The sequence below is a fragment of the Takifugu rubripes genome, chromosome 2 (assembly GCF_901000725.2).
Source record: "Takifugu rubripes chromosome 2, fTakRub1.2, whole genome shotgun sequence".
In the NCBI taxonomy this organism is placed as follows: Eukaryota; Metazoa; Chordata; class Actinopteri; order Tetraodontiformes; family Tetraodontidae; genus Takifugu; species Takifugu rubripes.
This window is the reverse complement of record NC_042286.1, coordinates 5799774-5819760: the sequence shown is the minus strand read 5'-3', so window position 1 is coordinate 5819760 and position 19987 is coordinate 5799774. Positions and strand designations below refer to the sequence as shown.

General features: G+C 45.9%; 1 protein-coding gene across 1 annotated transcript; it reads right to left on the bottom strand.

The window, feature by feature from the left end:
- Positions 1–94: 94 nt before the first annotated feature.
- Positions 95–17106, bottom strand: uggt1 (UDP-glucose glycoprotein glucosyltransferase 1). Its single transcript, XM_011618880.2, has 40 exons — positions 16980–17106; positions 15823–15961; positions 15447–15526; positions 15126–15256; positions 14926–15038; positions 14677–14851; positions 14301–14397; positions 14126–14204; positions 13843–13943; positions 11925–12024; positions 11768–11828; positions 10523–10614; positions 9803–9953; positions 9145–9264; positions 8986–9071; positions 8564–8699; positions 8340–8471; positions 7742–7906; positions 7220–7340; positions 6511–6609; positions 5968–6062; positions 5387–5593; positions 5153–5284; positions 4851–4981; positions 4675–4770; positions 4494–4596; positions 4340–4419; positions 4044–4233; positions 3813–3971; positions 3630–3715; positions 3465–3549; positions 3276–3364; positions 3041–3145; positions 2839–2923; positions 2030–2212; positions 1478–1638; positions 1294–1408; positions 1102–1218; positions 884–1028; positions 95–803 (listed from the first exon to the last, which is right to left on the bottom strand). The coding sequence occupies exons 2-40, from the start codon at positions 15945–15947 to the stop codon at positions 784–786; spliced, it is 4548 nt and encodes a 1515-aa protein (XP_011617182.2). The 5' UTR covers positions 15948–15961; positions 16980–17106; the 3' UTR covers positions 95–783.
- Between the last annotated feature and the right edge of the window lie 2881 nt (positions 17107–19987).

Here is a 19987-nt window from a genome sequence, read left to right as displayed (position 1 = left end):
GTAAACGGTTCTATAAACGCACCTGGAGATAATTGTCAACATTTTACAAATAAAGCTGACTGGAAACATGCAAGAAAATGGATCCAGACACTAGAAACACCAGTTTCTGTCTTTATTTGGGAAAACAGTCAAAACAGGATGACAATAACAAATCTGGGTGTTTCCTAATTAAAAAATGTAATGATTATTTTCCAGCTGTTCTCCCTGTAAAAGGTCCAACAACCCCCCCAGATGTGATGCACGCAGACGGGCTTCAAACGTGATTTCCCTGAGAATCACACAGGAAACGACACAATTCCACATTTGACAGAAAAATAACACCACCTGCCTGTTTGTCACTTATCTCTCTCTCTCACACACACACACACACACACACACACACACACACACACACACACACACACACACACACACACACACACACACACACACACACCCTTTCCCTTAGTTATATTTGAAACAGTAAATTAGAGGCTGTTTTTTTAAAAACTGATGTCCAGAGTCTGCAGACGTGACTGAGGCTGCGCCTCCGTTTGAGCCTGAACCCGGTTCAGTGCAGCTACACACTGATGTAAATACGGGGGGGGGGGGGGGGGGGGGTAAAAGGATCAAATCCACCTCACAAAACGTCCCGACTTCCCTTCACGTGTGATTAAACGGTCATCCAGCTGTGGCTCGGGCTCTGCCTTCGCCCTCCCCAGCTGGCAGAGAAGCTTCACCATCATCATCATCATCGTCGTCCAGGCTCTTTAAACAGAGTCCGGCCCCCCCGCCTGCCGCTGCTCACAGCTCCGTGTGCATGTCTGAGGGGACGGAGGAGAAGCGGACTCACTGACGCGTTCTGGTCGTTACGTCTCACCTGCGAGCGCCGCTCGGGCCGTACTCGTGCTTTGGTCCTTGGCGCCGCCGTCTGCGCTCTCCTGCACTCGGCCCTGCAGCCGTTTGATCTCCTGGTCGTAGTCGGTCCACTCGGCCACGATCCTCACGGCGGCCTGCAGCTTGGGCTCCTTGGTCATCGGGTTGTTACACTGAGGACAAGATGAAAGTGGTGAAGACGGGAGCCAGGCTTCCGCCGCTGCCACGCGGACGGCGCCTCCGTACCAGGTCTATCGTCTTGGCGCTTTTCTTGGTGTGGTCGTCACACCAGGTCTCGCACCAGAGCCACTCCTGAGGCAGAGACTTAATGGGGACCTGATGAATCATGTTGTTGGGCAGATCCTGAAGGAGACGAGCGTTTCAGAGCGTTTGTTAGAGCACCGGGAAGCTTTGAGGTGTAATTAAAGGTGGACGGACCTGGTCCAGGTTGGACAGGCTGTTCGGATCTTGGCTCAGCCCCTGATATTGTCCTCTGAGCCGATCTCCTGCCGCGATCTTCCTGAACTTCTTCAAGTCCACCACGTAGAGGGCGCTGTGGAGCACACAGCAGGTGAGACGATGAAGCGCGTGCTCAGCCTGGGACGTCGCCATGGCTACCTACCTGATGTGGTACTTGCGTCCCGCCAGGTGGCTGGCCCAGTAGCCAGACTTCCAGAAGCGGTAGCCGTCCATCTCCCTGCGGCTCTCGCAGAACGGCGTGTAGCCGTACGGCGCCCCCTCCAGGTCGAAGTCGCGCAGCTCCTTCAGGTCCGTGCGCACAATCTGGCAGAGAAAATGAGCTGTTTTTAAAAAAAAAGAAAATGTCTTCAAAAAAACTTTATTTATTCGTAAAGCCAGTCATGAACTATCCAATAAAAAGTCTGCTATTAATTTAAAGCCCAAGTTTCTCTGAACTGCAGATATTTGATTAATTAACTGAGTCGTTACTGAGGGAAGCCAGAACCTTTAAACACACAGAGAGAGGACAGCGAGCCTCTCATGAGACCAAATTTTCTCCACATCCAATATAACTTTGTGTAATTTCCAGAAACTTCAATATTTTAACCCTGCGGGAAGTCTAAATCTTTCATTTCCAGGCCGCTCTGACTCAGCGCTCCCCCATTTCCTGTTTAATCAGCGCGTTTAGCTGTAAAACCAACGTTCAATATTCAACCTGATCAGCATCCACAAAGAGGATTTTGTCCACTGCGAGAGGAAACAGCACGTCCAGGAACAGGATCTTGTATCCCCAGATGATCCTCTGCTTCTCAGTCTGCTGGTGTAACCAGCGAGGCCACTTGTACTGGACCAGCTCGTACTGGAAGCCGTACTCTTTGGCCATGTAGGGGATAAACTCCTGTTGGAGGGAATGAATTCACCAGATGTCAGTGTATTTGCCTTAACTATCGACAAAATAATAAATGCATTAAGTATTAAGAAGCCCTTGAGTGAACTATAAAATAGGTCTTTTAAATTTCGCGTATTACTCGTTATTACCACGAGGGGGCAGAACAGCACCGGGTTTAAAGTCATATTCCCTCCCAAATCGCTATAACATGAACTTAATATCAAACCCTGTAACCTTTGTCCTATTTCTGATGTCACATCTGTAAACCCTTTAGGTTTTAAAGGGATTTAAAGCCAGTCAACAAAGTCAAAAATAGATCATCAAAAGCAAGCTCAGCAAAAGGAATAAAGGGATGTTTAGTGATAAAGTCTGGAGTTTTACTCCTGTTTCCAGAGGCAAGCAGGTGTATGAACTCCTGCAGAATCAGGCAGAGCAGAATTTTAAGCAGTTTTCTCTCTACAGAGAGGTTGTTACACGTGCAGATCACAAGAGCTGTAGATATAAGATATGACCCGAGGCCAACAGGGTGGGGCAGAAGCTAAACAGATCTAGTTAACTGATGTCATAGTTACCATTCTAACAGTTTGTTTCTGGGTTGGTGCTATACTATAAAGGCAAAATCTCAAAAATCCCACCTTGAAAGTTGGAGACAGGTAGTTCTTGAGGAACCAGAACTTGACTGGAGTTTTAGTGTTCTTCAGAACCGACAGCATCATAATCCTGAGAGGGGATGAAGAGATTGTCTGAGAACAAAGAACTGAGAGCAGTAGCACCTCAGCACACACAGGGAAGGGATGGCCGGGATTTCAGAGGAAACCAGAACCTTCCCATCCTCACCTGAGGAACCTCTCGTACAGGTGACCTGAAGCTACAGAGAAGATGTTGATGACGTCGTCCTTCTCCTGCTTCAGCTCCTCTGTTACTCCTCCTCCCGTGAATCCTCTGCAGGACGCACAAATCGGAACATTTCTTTAAGATCAAATCACCATTTTACCAGCGATGCGCATTACTGCTGCCACAAAAGCTCAGAAATCTGAAAGGGGGATCATTCCAGCTCGTCATTAAGGAGCACCTGGTCAGAGATTTCCAGAAGCCAGTGTCGTTTTCTTCCGTCCCGTCACTCAGCAGCTCCTCGTTCATCTTGTCCGGTTTCTTTTGGACCTGAACAGCAATTTTCCAATCAAATTAGTGGGGCTGGCTGATAATGAGCAGGAAACCAGGGTTTGTTTCATCGGGAGCAGGAAGGTGCACGTGAGCAGACCTTGACTTTAATGATGCGGCTCTTGAAGTTGTTCAGCACCACGATGATGTCGTCCGAGTCTGCAGGAGAATCCGTGCCATCGTGGCTGTGAGGGGGCAGCAGGGAGGATGCTGGTGAACCAGAGCTCTGACTAACAAACACCACGGCAGCGTCTCGCCTCGTTACCTGTAGATTTTGTAGATCTCATCAGAGCGGCCCTTCCTCATCTTCAGGATCCAGGCGCCGGGGTTGGCCTTCAGCTGGAAGTAACCCTGCGGAAGAGAGACGGCTCAAAGATCCAAGAGCTAAAAGGAGGAAAAGCTTTCCCTCCTCCATCAGATCCCAGCTGTCCTGTGGTTGGAGGCTCACCAGGTTTGCCATGACGATGGTGTCCACGATGACGGGCTCGGAGGCGGTTCCCAGGGTGAACTGGAGACCCCTGGGGGGCTGTCCCGAGGACACGTCAAAGCAGTGTCCCTCCAGCAAAAGATGTTCCAGCTCGTATTCCGCTGCTACAATATTCTCCACCTGTCCAGGTGGAAGAGATTCTCAGTGATCATTCCGAAAGGATGAATTTGATGGGTAGGCCGTGACTACCACCTCGTCCAGGTAGATGTTGTCCAGGTCGTAGCGGGTGTTGACAGACTCCACCATCCAGCTCTCTGGAGTGTTCAGGTTCAGGGTGAAGAGGGGGGACTGCGGCATGTCCAGGAACTTGGCCATGGGGCCAGCGGAGAAGCTGCCATCAGCCTGGAACAGCACATCCGGCTCCAACACGTAGCGGTAGAAACTGTGAGGGAACACGGGGGAGGACCACAGGAAGTAAAAGTCAAGCACCTCCTTGTCCAACCCAACTCCCTCTGCACCACAACACCCTGTGAGTAAAACATTCCCACCTCTTCAGGGGCATTTCTGACAGTTTCGACTGGCAGTTCATGAAAACCCGCAGGTTGACGTCGACCAGCTTCTTCAAAACCTGCAGGTGGCGAGACGTGATTGACGGATTCGAAGTGAGCCGATCAGATGGACGTCTAGGATGCAAAGACATACCAGCAGCAGAGGAGCCAGTTTTTGCGCCTCCCTGGTCACAGGATCAACCACAGCGACAACGTCGAAGTACATGTCTCCCTCCTTCGGGCGGATCTTCACAGCACTGGCAGAGACAGACGGGTCACTGGGCGAACACCACCTGGAAGACGTCTGGATCGCGTCTCGTCTCCGCCGCCCTTACCTGTAGCGCTCGTTCGCAAAGTCGTATTCGACCCGAGCTTCTGATTTAGGCTGAGAGGACAGCAGAGAGTCCACCTTCATCACCAGATCACTGGCCCTGACGAACACAAGGGATCCCTCCTCTTTAGAACAACCAGACGCTTGTGCAGATGCCACGATGGCGACTAAATGTCAAACCTGTCCTCCTCGGTTTCGAACTGCTGCACTTTGCTTTTGATCCGCTCGCCGGACGTTTTCAGGATGATGTTCTCCAGGAGCAGGAAGTCGTCCTGGTTAAACACCTCTTCCTCACCCAGGGGACCAACAATCTGTAAATAAGATGTTACTGATGTTAACAGTGTGTTTTAACCTTTTAGAAATGGCATTACTGCTCCAGTGACTGTCGTCGAGGAGTTCCAGGGACGGAGGAGTTCTGATGGCGTCTACTGAGTGGAAGAGGACCTGCAGGACCGGGAGTGGGAACGCTAACTGTGACTCACCCGTCCATTGCTGATGACCGCTCTCTGTCCTTTCTTCAGTTTGAGCACATCGCGGCAGAAGGCAGCGTGGGAGAGCAGGAAGTCAAATTTCAGGCTTTCGTACGCTTCCTTGAACAACGCCGCATCCATCCCCTGAAGGAGGAACAGAGAGTTGGAGGCAGTCGACAAACCGAGAGAGCTGGGATGTTTCTGTCGGAGTCACAGGGCTCAGCTGGGACCGCCGCCCTCCCTCACCCTGCCAGCAAACTGGCCGATGTCGGCTCCCTTCCCCAGAGCTGCGGCCGTCTCGTCTTTGGTCATCTTGCTGATGAAGTGTTTGGCGTTGGTGGCAGACTGAGTCTGCATGGCGGCCCAGATCGCTCTGGCCACTTGGCTGTTCTCGCTGGATGGAGCAGCTGACGGGTTGTTGATCATCCCCAGGCGGACGTTGGTGCTGGTTTTCTGTAATGAAATGAGTAAATGTGACACGGCAGCAGGACCAATGAGCAGATTTCACATCCACTTTAGAATAAACATCTCAAATGTGGGGTTTTTTTGCCTAAATTTAGAAAGTGACACCCATAAAACAGGTGATTCAGGGAGCTAATCCAATTTTTTTCTTGCCCACTATATCGTCCTTTAATTATCTGGTCATCAGTGTGCTTGTGTTTCTCAGATCTGGTGTGAAAAATCCAGGTTCTGGCTAAAAACATCATGTGTGAAGCCTCGTTGACCTTTCACCACTAAAATATCAGCCCATTCCCACATGACATTCTTCTTTGTAACCTCTTCGGAGATGGGCTGTCGCAAAAGAAGTGACATAAAGAATCTCATACCATGTGTCGGATGGCATCAGAGAGGAGCTGACGTCCAGAGGGGCTGTCGAAGTCTCCCACCACCCAGAAGGTCACGGGGCGGATGTAGCCTTCATCTGGCCAAAGAATGAAGGGAGAACATCTGTACTCTCCGTGGCCACACAGATTCTTCCTAAAACTTAGAATTCTCCATGCAGCTACGACATATGATGCTAAATGAAGACTCATGCTCTCCTAAAGGTGGAGGATGTAATATTAGTCATCCTTCATTACACAGTTTATCAGAAACACGTGTCTTCAGAGGAATGTGATACAGCAGCCAGAGTGTTGCTGGAGAACAAACAGCCTCTAGACACCAGCAAAAGTGAGGAGGGGGGGATAATGTGGAGAAAGGGGATGATTACCATGCTTGTTGGTGGAGGTGATCCCTGATGCAGGGAAGGATTTTATGAGTAAGAGGACCAAGAGAGGACAGAAGGAGAATACAGGGAGAGAAACCTTCAGCTTCAAAGGTAATCGATTCTATCCAGAGATAGAAGAAGATCAGACAAAGGCCTCTCTCACCTTTCTTAGTCATGTAGTTCATGCTGTTGGCCACAGCGGTGCTCTTCTCTTTGACGCTGAGAGTAGAGAAACGAGCATAATCGTCGACAAAGTAGTTGTCTGTCGCAGGAAAACAAGGAGATTTAACAGCAGATTAAAACCAAAGATACTCTCCAGCCTGCCAAGAGTCCTGTAAGTAAGAATTTACACTAGGGTCTGATTAGGTTGTTCCTCCTGGCTCTCATACTGCTGATTCAGATCTCACACAGCAAGTCAAACCGCACATAAAATCTACAGAGAGCATATGCTGTCCCCACACGAATCCCATATTAACATGATTTGCACCTGGACTCCAAACACAACAGAACATAAATAAACGTGATGAAGAGATATTTCACACACTCCTCGCCAGACAACATTTATCCAAAGAAAACCTTTTTTCAGGAAAAGAGCATAAAAAACATAAAAATCTGCACGCCCTAGAGGAACATTTTCTATCTTAACAGGTGGAAATTTAATAGTGCAATTAAAGGCTTGAGACAAATTTGTGTTATCAGTGCAGGTGGTGGTAAAAAAACAACCCAGCCTGGTTGATATGCACACAGGCATCAAACTTTCCCCTCCAAAACAAGATTAATATGCTAGATTAAATGTCAGAGTATTGGAAATGAGCACGGCTGAATGTCATCCTTCATATCTGCCTAACATACTGGTGTTCCCTCGTACTCACTGGTGTCTGACAGATCCAGGTAGGTTCTGCTGGTTGACAGCACTCTGGGGTTGATGCGAGGAACAACGCTGGGCTGATTCATGATGAACTCCACAACGTCGTGATCTGTAGCCAGCTCGCCCTGCGAAACACACCGGCGCATCAATCACACGGAGGAGCCGCACTGGAGTCAAAGATGATGCAGGAGGGGATTTTCTTTTTAACCCTCAGCTACAGTTCAGACAGACACGCTGGCATTTTACAGCTTTTTGACTGCAGCTGTTGTGGCCTGTGATTGAGACTGAACGCTGAAGAAGAGCAGCAGTGCTGCTGTGTTCATCTTAAAGCCTGGTGAGGCAACATAATCAAGACAAACATCCATGAAGAACCAGCGAGAACGTAGCAAAACAAGAAAAGCACGATAGATGGCCTGTGCACGATGATTCAGCGTCTTTTAACGCAGCAAAATCAAATCAGGAACAAGAGAATGCCCGATGAAATCTGCTTGATCTCAAAGCTGAAGGGACTGTTCCTTTAACTGACCAGGTAGACGGCTCTCTGGTAGAAGCTCGTGGTCTCCAGGATCTTTTGCATGGTGACAGTCTCCAGTTCGTCTGGGTCCAGCTGCTCCCGTTGGTAAGGTATGCCGTTGTACATGACCACCGGCAACGGGCCCACCCCAGTCTGTTTATAGTACGCTCCACCTTCCTGGAAGCAAAACAGAGAGATGCTAACTCTGCTACAGAGTTGCTAACTCTATAGCATCACTACCTGTAGAACCATGAGATTCAACCTTTTCCAGCCAGTAAAGGCTGCTAATACATCTAAACTGCTTCCAAAGAGCCATTTTTAACCATTACACAATAGATGGTTTATTAAGCCGCACTGAGCACTATAAATCTATGTGCATGAAAAATGTAACCATGACTTTTACTCTCCACACCTCAGCTTTGCCGCCAGCATGGTCATAAATCTGCTACGCTAAGGTAAGATAAGCACCTGCTGACACCAGCATATCATGAGAGAGGAATCGATTTGAGCTAACCCTCGGCAAGAAAGCTAATTTTCAAACAGAAAAAAAAACTGTGAGGAACCAACACACAAATAGAGGCAGCATCCCCTCATTTAGCCATTCTCTCACCTTCCTGTTGGCATCATAGCTGGAGTCCGCTCCCAGGATGCTGCTGACCTCCACGTAGGGGAACCTCTTCTCCAGCACTTTCACCACATTCCCGACACTCAACAGGCCACCCAGAGGAATCTGGTTAAACATCTTTTTTACACAGAAACAGGTCGCACAAAACAAAGCTGTAATTAACCAGATGAAATCTAATGGGCCGATATATGATGAGGATGTGGACTTACAGAGATGACGGCATCGAACGCGCTTTGACTGTCCACCTCGTTGCTGATGTAGTTGTAGGCTCGCACGAGCGCCACGCCCGCGTCCTGCATGCCGTCGACGTCTTCCTCATCAGACACCACAAACACCAGGCCTATTCTAGAACGCACAAGATACACACCAACATGCTGGCGGTTAAGATGCAGACGGTGTGCTGTGTCCTTCATCAGTATTCCAACCCGACGACCAGCTGTAGCTGCAGCCTGCAGGAGGTCTCAAAGTTCCCCTGAGCCTGCTTGACAGCACTAAATTAAAAACATTCTAACCAGATAAGCATGCAAACTGATGCTACACATAGCAATAAAGCAATTTTACATGTGCTATCAGACTGGCGCTTGTCTGCTATTCATCCAATTAGAAAACTAATGTGCCTCCGAAGACAAACCTGAGAGGGATGTTGTTTGTGTAAAACATCTCTGCAACACTAAGCAGCTCAGCAGCGTACTCCTGAACTGGATCCAGAATCATCACCTGCAAAATACACAGACGCGTGTTGGTAGTTTCCAGACGTGGGAGGTTGGAAAGTACTGGAGGACAGACGAACCAGATTGTGGAAGTTTTTGCGGATCTGCCTGATGACCCCAGGGAAGGTGGGCCGGAGCAGCTCCTGCACATTGTACGGCCACGAGCTGTACCTGTGGTCTGTCTCCAAGTTGTTAATCCACTAAAAGGAAAAAGGAAATTGAAGAACAAAAGTTTAGCCTGGAGGCCGGAGGCATCAACACACCGGTCCCGAAGAGGAAATTACATTCTTCTGCGAGAGGACGCCATCAAGATTTCCCCGACTAATTATTTTCATTGTTTCTTATCTTTTCAGCCAAGCGTATAAATGATTGTCCCATTGCAATTTAGAGGCAGAAGTTCAGTTTGCATATATTTATATTGTGACACTAAATAAGCAGCAGCACTTAAGGTGCAGCATCAGAAATGACTTCATCCCATTTGCTGTGGTGAAACGTTGGCTGATTCATTTAGAATTAGCAAGTTTGATGGCCCCTTTGTTCTATATTAATTAATCACCTAACAGGTTTAGCAGAACCAAACACTACAGCTGTTCAGCTATCAGCAGGTGATGCAGCTGTCCATATGAAGGCTTCCACTGTAACCCTGAATAAAGATGTAAATTCCATACAGCTGAAATGCTGCTTCATCACTGCTTGTGCAGAGGGATGCTTTTCAAAGGTGTTTACGAGGGTCCTTACGTTGATGGCAGAGTTGCGGATATCGACGGCGTAGTCCGAGTCGGACGGCTGTACGTTCAGCTTCAGGATGTCGTGGATGGAATGCGTCTCGACCTGCAGGGAGCGGAGACCCTCCATCACCCTGGCCTCACTGCGCAGGGTCTCAAACACACTGCAGGACAGCAGGGACAGGAGTTAGCAGGATGACAGGTAAAAAGCCCTGAACTCACAGCTAAATAATGACAAAACGATCATAATTTTAGTCTTTGAATGTATGAAAATGTTATATATTTGGTCGTAATTTGGTGGTTTTGCCATTTTTAATTAATTAAATCTGGATATTCTTAGAATAAAGTAGAGTATGGGCAATGGTTTAATTTCCAGTTAATTAACTACAATAAAGGTTTATTTGTTGATTAAGATATATTTGCTGGCAAATACATGTGCTGCTGCATGTAGCAAATAAGGCTTAAAGACAAATTTCCCCTTGGGAAAATCAAGAAAATACATCTTTTCTCATTTGCATTTTCTCTGAAGTCAACAAATTAGAAGGGTTCATGAGGCAATAAAATGTTACACATAATTATTGGTGTTTTTTTAAAGGTTGTAGTTGTAAACTGTTGCCTCCAATTTGGCTCAAAGCAACTTTCAAACCAGCTGCCTTAATAAAAGAAAAAGTATGTGAGGGAAAAACAACAGTGTGGAACAGTCCGACACTGCAGAGCGGATATCTGTGAATACCTAAAGATGTCTTGAGTGTCCAGGTCTATGTGAAGTCCATTGATGAACAAGGCTGATTCTCCAGGGTGCAGGCCCAGAGCGCCTTTAAAAATCTATAGAGAAACAAGTGTCAGACAGACTAAAAACCCTGCTCACGCCAAACCCTAAACCTCCACATTCAACTCCGACTGAGCAGATCAGCTCTCTGGGGGCCAGGTAACGCCAGCGTCAGGCACCACCTAGTCAATTGATTTGTAAAACACGAGGCAGGAGTCAAAGCAAAGCAGTAACAAGACGTCAGCTGCAAACGTGCACTGACAGCTCGGTTTAAAATGAAGTCTGTTTGGAGCAATAAAACCCCCACGCTAAACAAATCTAATTATTAGAGAAAGGGTGTGCGCCGCAGCGAGACACGGGGAGAGCGTCTGTGCGTCTGTGGCAGCAGAAGGAAGGCTCAAAGTCATCCTGGCGCAGTCAAATCTCATTACAGAGAGACAAAGACGTCAGATTAATCATACTCCAGACGCGGCAATTACAACAAGACATGATTAACGTAAACGCTGCTCATTCTACTTAAACCGTGAGAGACGGAAAGGAAAGAAGAAGATGTCTGCCACAATTGCATGTGTCCAAACTACTTCAATCAATAATCGTTTTTCTCCGCGGGAGCTGCGAGAATGTCGAATGAATCACCGGTTGGTTAATTAGGACGATTGGCGTCCCACCCCCCCACAACCGTCTAAATTCCTGTCTGCACACCGAGATAATGTGAGCACAGCTTGAGGACAGGAGAAAAGAGGGGGGAGAAAGATGAGATATTTGAAAAGAAAACAGGATTATTACCTATTCCATTAGCAGAGCAAACCAAAAAAACAACTCTTTTCATTTTCATACATGCATAATTTATTATATAACATAAAGAGGAACAAAAAACCAACATGGCCGTTTTTCAATTTCAGATATTTCCCTTTCGATGAGGCTGAGGGGCTGGGAGTGTGTAATAATGCCATCTGCTTCTCTTTTTTGGTTTATATGGGCAAACGGCTAAAAATAGACAATCTCTGATCATCTTAAAAGAATCAAATAAACAAGGACTTGACCAGGTTTACCCAAATCAAAGCTGGTAATCAAGCTAGCAAAGTCATAAATCTGTCAGTATAAATTACAACAAAGACTGAAATGTACACAATGGTGCCCGTATTATAAAAAAGGATTAAACCACAGATATTGAGGGTAATTTAGTGTCATTCAGCAGCTTCCTCATACCTTTTGGTTCTCAGTGATCTCTTTGTGGATCTCGGGCTTGACGACGGTTTTGGTGATGGACCTGTGAACAGAAGAGGGCATGCATGAAACGCACGGCCGCAGACTCCAGCCTCTGTTCCAAATGCCCTTTCGGATACTTGCACACGTTTGTTCTTACATGGCTTTGGTGGGGAAGTTCTGGCTGAGGTCTCTCATGACGTAGAGCGCGTCGTCAGGAGAAGCGGCGAGGATGCGAGCGGCGGTCTGGAAACTCAGGTCTGTGCCGGGTCGATGGGAGATAAGAAAAATCAAAGCATTTAATCTGCCGGCGTCTGCACTTTCACATCTGTCAGCATTATTTGTGCCCACCGTTAGTGAGCAATTCACCTGTGGTCACCTGCTGATAGCAGTGATTGATCATTTCTCACTGAGAAACCAGAGTAATGCCCATTTAAGTTACCCTTTGTTGTTTGAAAATATATACAATATAATTTACAAGTAGGTTAATTATGTATCCCTAAATACATTTGAATAAAAACGTCTACAATTTATTTGCAAAGCCAGTAATTAGCATACACGATCTATAGCAGAATGAGACAAAAAGCAAAGTGTCAGACAGGTGGTAATGACTCCCAAGAGTTATTATTAGCAGCACTGCTTAAAAACCATCCGTGGTAATTTGCCCGTCGTCACATGTAAAAGGAGTTTAAATAAAAAGGTCCGACTGCATTAACAATGTTTGTGTGATGGTATTCTTCATGAAAGCAGATGGGACGCAGTGTTACAGGCGCAGCAGAGGAAGAGAGAACTGAGGATTATTTCATTGCAGTAAGCATCTCGGTAATGATGTTGTAGCCTATGTGATTATTAGCCCCTTGGGGTCGCCTCCTCTTTACAAACAGGCTGAGCTAATGAGCCCCAGAGGGTACGAAGATAAAGACAGACGCCCACTCGACAGTCTGACGCTCGACAGCCTCTCGTAGCTTTTATATGGCCGCCATCAAAGCAGCCACCGCTTTCATTCCAGCCGCCATTTGAAACAGGCACACAAAAGAAGTGCGTGGACACACGAACACATGAAAAGGTTCTTAGAAGTAGCTGCACCAATTAAATCACAGGAAGAGAGATTCAATAATCTACCTGATGGTGCCACTAATTGATAACCCTGCTGACAGTGACGGTATATTCCACATGTCTCAATGTGTCAAGAGAGCACCGATCAAGTGAGGTCACTGATTTCAGACACAGAAAGGATGAATTTTCTGCTACGTGTTTTATTCTGCAATGTCATGATGTCACGGTTCAAGCAAAGTCTGGTTAAATTCTGGTTTACTCATTTTGGAGTTATTAGTCAAGTCTAAGCTTTGTTTTTTTTTTGTCTATAGCTTTGCAGAATGTGTAGTTCAGATGCAGCTACAGAGCCAGAGGGTTTTATACTTCTCCTCAGCAGTGTTCTGTCTCTCCCTTGTGTCAATATCTGTGGCAATATTGACATTAAGGATGTGAGGAAAAGGTGGTACTAACCTTCAGGCAATAAAGACAGAAAAGAAACTGTGTAGTCTTCCTTCCAAGTTTGTTATGGGGCAGAAAATGCCCAGTAAATGTACGCGATTTCACTTTTTCCTCTTTCTACTCTGATATACAATTATAGGTTTGCCTTCAATAACACAAAAGCTTGAGGGGTTTTCTGGAGGAAATGTGTAAAATGACCTGTCAAAACATGCCAGAGATTTTAGGGACTGATGGAGGAAGGAGGAGTTGATTTCATTTTTGATGAGCGTGAACATCTGGGAGTTCTGCCATTAGAGAGCCTTTATCAGGTAAGGCGATGAGTCCTGAGGGGGCATTTACATGGTTGGAGAATTAATTTCCTCAAACTAAAGAGGTTCGCTCCTCGACTTCACAATTCATGTTTGTTAGCCTATCGAGCCAGGGGCTGTTGGCTTTATGTTTGTTTCCCTACCGCTGCTGTAATTTATAGCACAATGACATAAATTCATATCTTCAACATGGAATAGACATTTTCTATCTATTTATTCCAACAATAAACAGAAGAGGAGAACAGTAACGGTAAATCTTTAGGAAAAGAAGGCTACCTTGCATTTGCCAGACTTTCAGAGGTGCCATTTCATTGGTGCTTTCCACCAAATGTTTCCTCATTTCTTGCAGCTGTTCTTTCAGCTCTGGATACATGTTCCTGACAATAAAACAAAGAGTAAGTGCATCTGCCACAAGGTCAGGTTTCTTTATGGCTTCAACAGGTTATTAGCAACGGATGGTCATGGCCTGTGCTCTGACAAAAAATACTAAGGAGGAGATTTCAAATTGTGTAAGTGTGCTGCAGTTCCTGGAGCTGGTCCGAGGTTTGGGGACACTTACTTTAGTTTGCCAAAAAGGAATCCCTGGACTTCATCCACTGGATCATTTTCTCCGATCACTGTGGCATTAACCTCTGCCCCTGTAACCACAATCAATTAGCTCATTATTCCCATGAGGACTCCTACCACAATGCCAGCCTGTCTTCCTCTGTGTGTGTGTGTGTGTGTGTGTGTACCTTGGACTTGTGTGTCATCCTTTGCCTTGTATTCCTGGCTCTTGATGGCCAACTCCACGCCATAGCCAGACAGGTGCACTTTCCTGGGAACTGGCTTCTGAATTGATCAGGAAGAAGAGTGTTCAAAGATTGTGAAAATGTGCAACTTTGTCGACTGTTTTAATAGGTCTGCCAACAGAGAATAGTTATTTCCAGAGACAACATGATAATGCAAGAAGCTCACGTTGCTGAAAAAGCTCAATATTGAAAGTCCATTTTAAATCTGAGAAAGTTCTATTTCCTGCCAGGTAACACGGAAGGTGACATTGTCATATTCGTCACATTAAAACATGCTGCCGTCAAGCTTTCAGTTCACGTGTGCACATTAGAGCCTTACTTCTATGTAATGCCGGAGCACATATGTGACCAGACCTTCCTGGACTTTGGATATTATGATCCGGTGGAGCCTCTGGAACGCCGGCGTCCCAAACTCAGCGTACACAATGACGACAGGAGCATCAGGATTGGATTCTGAGTATGTGTGGTCACCTTTGAAAAGGTATGGCTTTGGCCTGAAAGGAAGACTGAGGTATAAATCTGCTGCTTTCATCGTCTGCCCCATTTGCTTGAATTGTAATTTAATCACCTGGCAGCTGCTGATTTCAACATTTCATCCAAACTTCCTGGATCGCAGGTCTTTTGTCCATGGATGCTAAAAAATGCTGAACATCCAGCGGGAGGAGGCTCGTTGGATGCGATCTGTGGGTGAGAAAGAACAGCTGCATCTGGGTCACAGTAAAAAAGGTTTATAACAGTCCTGACAAATGTGTGTGAATGCTACATTACCTGCTGAAAAGAGTGGACTGTTGCAGAGTAGGCTCTCAGGGAGAGGGCAAACTTCAGCATGTTCACCTGGACGGCGCTGAGCAAGGCACTGGCTTTCTTCACAATCAGGTCATAGTAGGCCTGATCTGTGTCTGCATGACGATAATAAACAGAAATAATGTCTGAACACTGTCATGGTTCAGTTTTTCCCTTATACATGTTGTCGCTCTGCTGTCTGTTCTATCATATTACAGCTTTACTTGCTCACGTTATAAACTCAGCTGCCTTCTTTACAAATATGAAAGTAACGCTGTCATGAATGGCTCCAGCAGGTCACATTACCATCATGCTCTCCATCTATATTCTCATTGGCTTCCACAAAGTCCCAAAACTTCTCCTGGCTCTCCTCTGCCAGGAACTCACTGAGGAACAAAAGCAGGAAGGTTGCAGTTTCATGGGTATTTATGCTGCCTGTGCATAATAAAAAGGTGAATGAGATTACGAATGGTTTTTATATTGCTTCCCTTCCTCAGCACACAGTGTGGCCCCTGGAAACCTTACGTATTCATTAGTGAGACACTTTAAAGGCTCTTAGAGGACAGTCTCAGTAATGACCCTGTGGGCCTCCTGGGCATTCATTTATCCATAATGTGCTGCCACATCATGACCAGAAGTTGTAAAGGGGAAATATGACTGCTACAGTTGAGCCGTGTGATACCTTGCTTCCAGCAATAGAGGTGTATCTGCCCATTTAGTCGTAAGGGTAGTGGTGATGGCCTTGGAGTCGGCACCTGCAGACGCTGCAGAGGGCAGCAGCAGCAGCACAAAACTCAGAAGCCTCATCCTGACGTTTACACCTGAAGCATAAGGAGGGAGACAACGGGTGTGACAAAAGAGTCGCATTACAATACCAGTGAAGAGACAACACACTTGGGTTTTTAGACAGCAAAATTTAACTACTAGAACCAAGCAGAGACACTGTAGAATTTAAATCAGTTATTTTCAGGGATGAGAGAGGACCCCAGAGGGCATACTGGGAGGCCCTAGTGATATTTACCATCCCACCCTAAAATAAAATATTAACACTGATAAATGAGGATCCGGTGTTTATTCACAACACTACAAATGTCTGTCTGAGTCTCTGTTTGACTGGTTGTGTTCGCAAACCCCCACAGGAAGCCTCGCTGCCTCCACTTTCTGTTTTGTTTGATGTATTCTAATGATTCGTTTCACACTGAATAAGCACACTAAAAAACTAAAACCTATTTCCTCTACAAATACCTTAATTTATCAGATCAGCAGTGGACTTAAATTAGTGTTGAATTAAAAAAAACAAGTCTCATTTTGTTCTTTTGCACACGGACAGCAATGGATCAGTATCTCAGCATCATCATCGTAACCATAAAGGAGTCTGGATACACAAAGATGGACAAAATTAGTTGCTTCGGATTTATTTTGTGGTTGTTAACAAGAAAAATCTTGGTGATTTTGGTCCAATAGCGAAGTTCAGCGTGTCTCCTCCAGCCAATCAAAGAGCAACATGCGGAATGGATAAACGTCAATCCCCGAGCTAAAGACCCGACACGGATCTTGTCGATAACTACATGCAAGACAACTTCTTGACATGTTCTTTAAAGTAGTAAGACATAAAGAGCGTATTCCCCATTAATTGGTAAACTAACACTAGCTAACTTTCTTTGAATCTTATGTTAGCTTAAAAAGCCGCAGGTAGCTGCTTGATTTTCTAGCACTGTTTGATTCTGTGTGCGATTTTACGTATTTCGGATATAGTCGGATATTGCTACCAGGTTCGGTATTCAACGGTAATTCGCGTAAATGTAATTTATTTCGCCAAACATGCAGAAGTGCACTTACCGAAGCCGGTTCCGTAGCTTCCTGCCTCCGTGTTGTTCCGCTAGCAGTGTGGGAGTCCTGGGAGGGCGCAGGGTAGCCTCCGCGCTGCCTGATCAAAATGACTGAAATAGTCCAACTCCTAGTGAGACTTGAACTTTGAAAGGGTAGTAAAAAATGTTGAGGAACCGGTATCAGTCAGACAGTTTGTTTGTTTAGTAGTAGTAGTAGTAGTAGTAGTGTTATTGTTATTTGCTGTTTAACTCTTAATTTCCCTGACATGCTTTCAGTCAAACAACAGCTCATTACTGGAGACAATGCCTGATCATAGATGTTTGTATCAGTTAAATGAAATGGAGAAAAAAAAAAAATCAATACTAACAGTCTATGTGAGTAACAAATCTGAACCAGTGTCCCCTGTTATAGAAGTGGCCCATTCACGGTGCATTTGTGCTACGATTAATGGCTTACTTTAAAGAATATGGCCCTGCCTTGGGCTAAATTCCTTATACATTAAAGGAGACATCATAAAGCACATATTTTGCATTTGTAGTCACCTAGTTGCACCTTTAACATCTCTTTTACCGTGTACATGGTAAAAAAAATCACGAGATATCCCATTAAAGCAGAGTGGTACAATATAAGTTTATGAACTTTAGCAGCATTTCTCACAAATTAGTCAGGGGCTCCCACATTAATTTCATTTTACACCAGACACTGCTGATGTGATCCAGACTGGATTCTAAAGAATGGTACATATAAAAAACGGCTCATAAATGAGTTTTGCTGCAAGAATGTGCGATGCCTGGGGAAATCATTCAGAATAAGTCAAAGCGCTCCCTTTGGCTGACAGTATCCGTTACACGGTAATGAAAGAGTGGAACTGAAATCAGTCACAGGACAGCATGAGGAGAATAATGTAGTCCAATTAACAAACCTTTGCCTTGTGTTAGCATGAGAGAAAGCATGATGTGGAGGAACTGTGCCTTTGGGGGGGGGGGGGGGGGGGGGGGGGGGGGGGGGGGGGGGGGGGGGGGGTTACTGAATGGTGCCAGGCTCTGATTTAAACTCTTTTTGTAGTTTGATCATAAAGACAGAGCACAGAGACACTGTCCCAGGGTGTGCGGACATCCTTTTTTCATTTCTATGCTCTGCAGCCTAAATTGATTTGGACAGATAATTCTCCCAGGAGCAGTTTCAGCGTTTGATTTAACATTATATCAAAAACAGCAACATTAATTATCCTGCTGGATTTGACCTCCACTTTGATGCATATGAGCACAGGGAAGTCTATGCAATTAATACACACAAAAACTGGCAAAATAGGAAACTAAGCTACAGTATTCCTATGAGATGGTCCACAGCAGGTGGTCCTTCCAAGGATAGATAAACCTTGACTCACTGACATGCACACAGGCTGCCCACAAGGCCTGTTCATCTGTCAGCAGGGTGACATCTTCACATGAATTATGGGAGTCAGTTGTCATCATCTCCGGGGTCATGTACAAAATGGCGAACCCGGCCCCTGCGCACAGTCTCACGCGTCAGCCATTTTAGGGGTTGAAAGTCTCAACGGGACCAAAATGACCTCAATTAAACCTCCATCAATATTAATACATTTTGTCGTTTCACGTGAGTTGCTGCTAATTAAATGTGTCCCTTAGTCTATAATGGGGGTCAGCCGGGTCCCCTGCATGAAGCTAATTCACCATATAGCCACCAAAGACTGGGCCAAGATCAGATTTTAAATACAGAAAAAGATGAATCAAGGCAAACCTGTTTGGTCCCTGTAACATCCAAGCACATAAACACTTGCACTTTTATTCCGGTCAGCACCTTTTTGTGCGAAGTGATACAGAAACTGTTAATTTTTGCACTCTCTTGTGGGTGAAAGCGACTCTTTGCATGTTAGCTATAAAGGGAGCACAATATCCCCATAACAACCTTAGCAGTTCCTCTTTGGCCCTGACTCAGGCTTTTTATCCCTCCTCATTTCTCCAGCATCAACATTTATCAGACTTTTATGTAGAGGTTAATAAGTTTGTAGCGGATCAGCTCTTTATGAGCACGGCTCCACACATGCATGCAAACACAATAACCACGCTGTTGAGACTATAATGGGATTGTGGGATTCCTTAGATAGGACCCCCACTGGTGTCAGTCTGCAAACGGAGCCAAAAGTTGCCCGTAGGGGTCGGATTCTTCAGCACAATCCTTTAATATCATGAGAGATTATTTGTTGTTGACCTGGAAGATTAGTCAGACCCAGAGGGGAAAGTCAGGTAATGCCTCAGATACAGATCCAATCAGGCCAAATTTCTGCTGAATATGGGCGCTCACTCTCATGCTAGCGTGTGCATTGATTGCACATTAAAACCCTGCAAAATGTTTGTGTATACATAGACATTTATCCAAAAGTGCCTGCGGCTGCTGTACGTGCGTCGGCTCCAGTCAGTCCACAGCGGCTGGCGCTAGCAGAGGCCCTACAGAACAGTATCTGGCTCTGATGCATGTAAACTTATCTGCAAAGTCCCACGCTGGAACCCAAACGATAAATATGCCAGAGCTTCTTTGTTTGGAGAAAACAGGCACAGCGATGCAGCCCTGCAGGCCACTTTAACCTGCTGATAATGGCCTGCAGCCAGAGCCCAGGCGATCAAATAGGAGCTGGATTCCCACCGCAGATGCACTTTCTGCCGATGCACGTTTGCCACCCGGCCCTCTGCAGTAGCTGAGCCATTTTTGTTTGTTTAGTCCGGCTTCACTCGAAACGAGAGCAACCCGGAGCTATAGGGAGGATTAAAGCCTGCTTTCAGTCCAATTCAGTGAGGCTGCACCGTCTCCCCTCTCCTCTGTCGTTTCCCTCGTGAGTTAATGTAAAAATCCCCATCGACTTCCAGCCAGATGCCCTTTGACCCTGGATGAGTCAGGACAACTTCCTCTGCATGGTCAGGAAAGGATAGGGATGATATTTATAACCCCTGTTACTTGAATGGGGCTGGGATTTTATGGGGTCATATTTCGAAAACTGT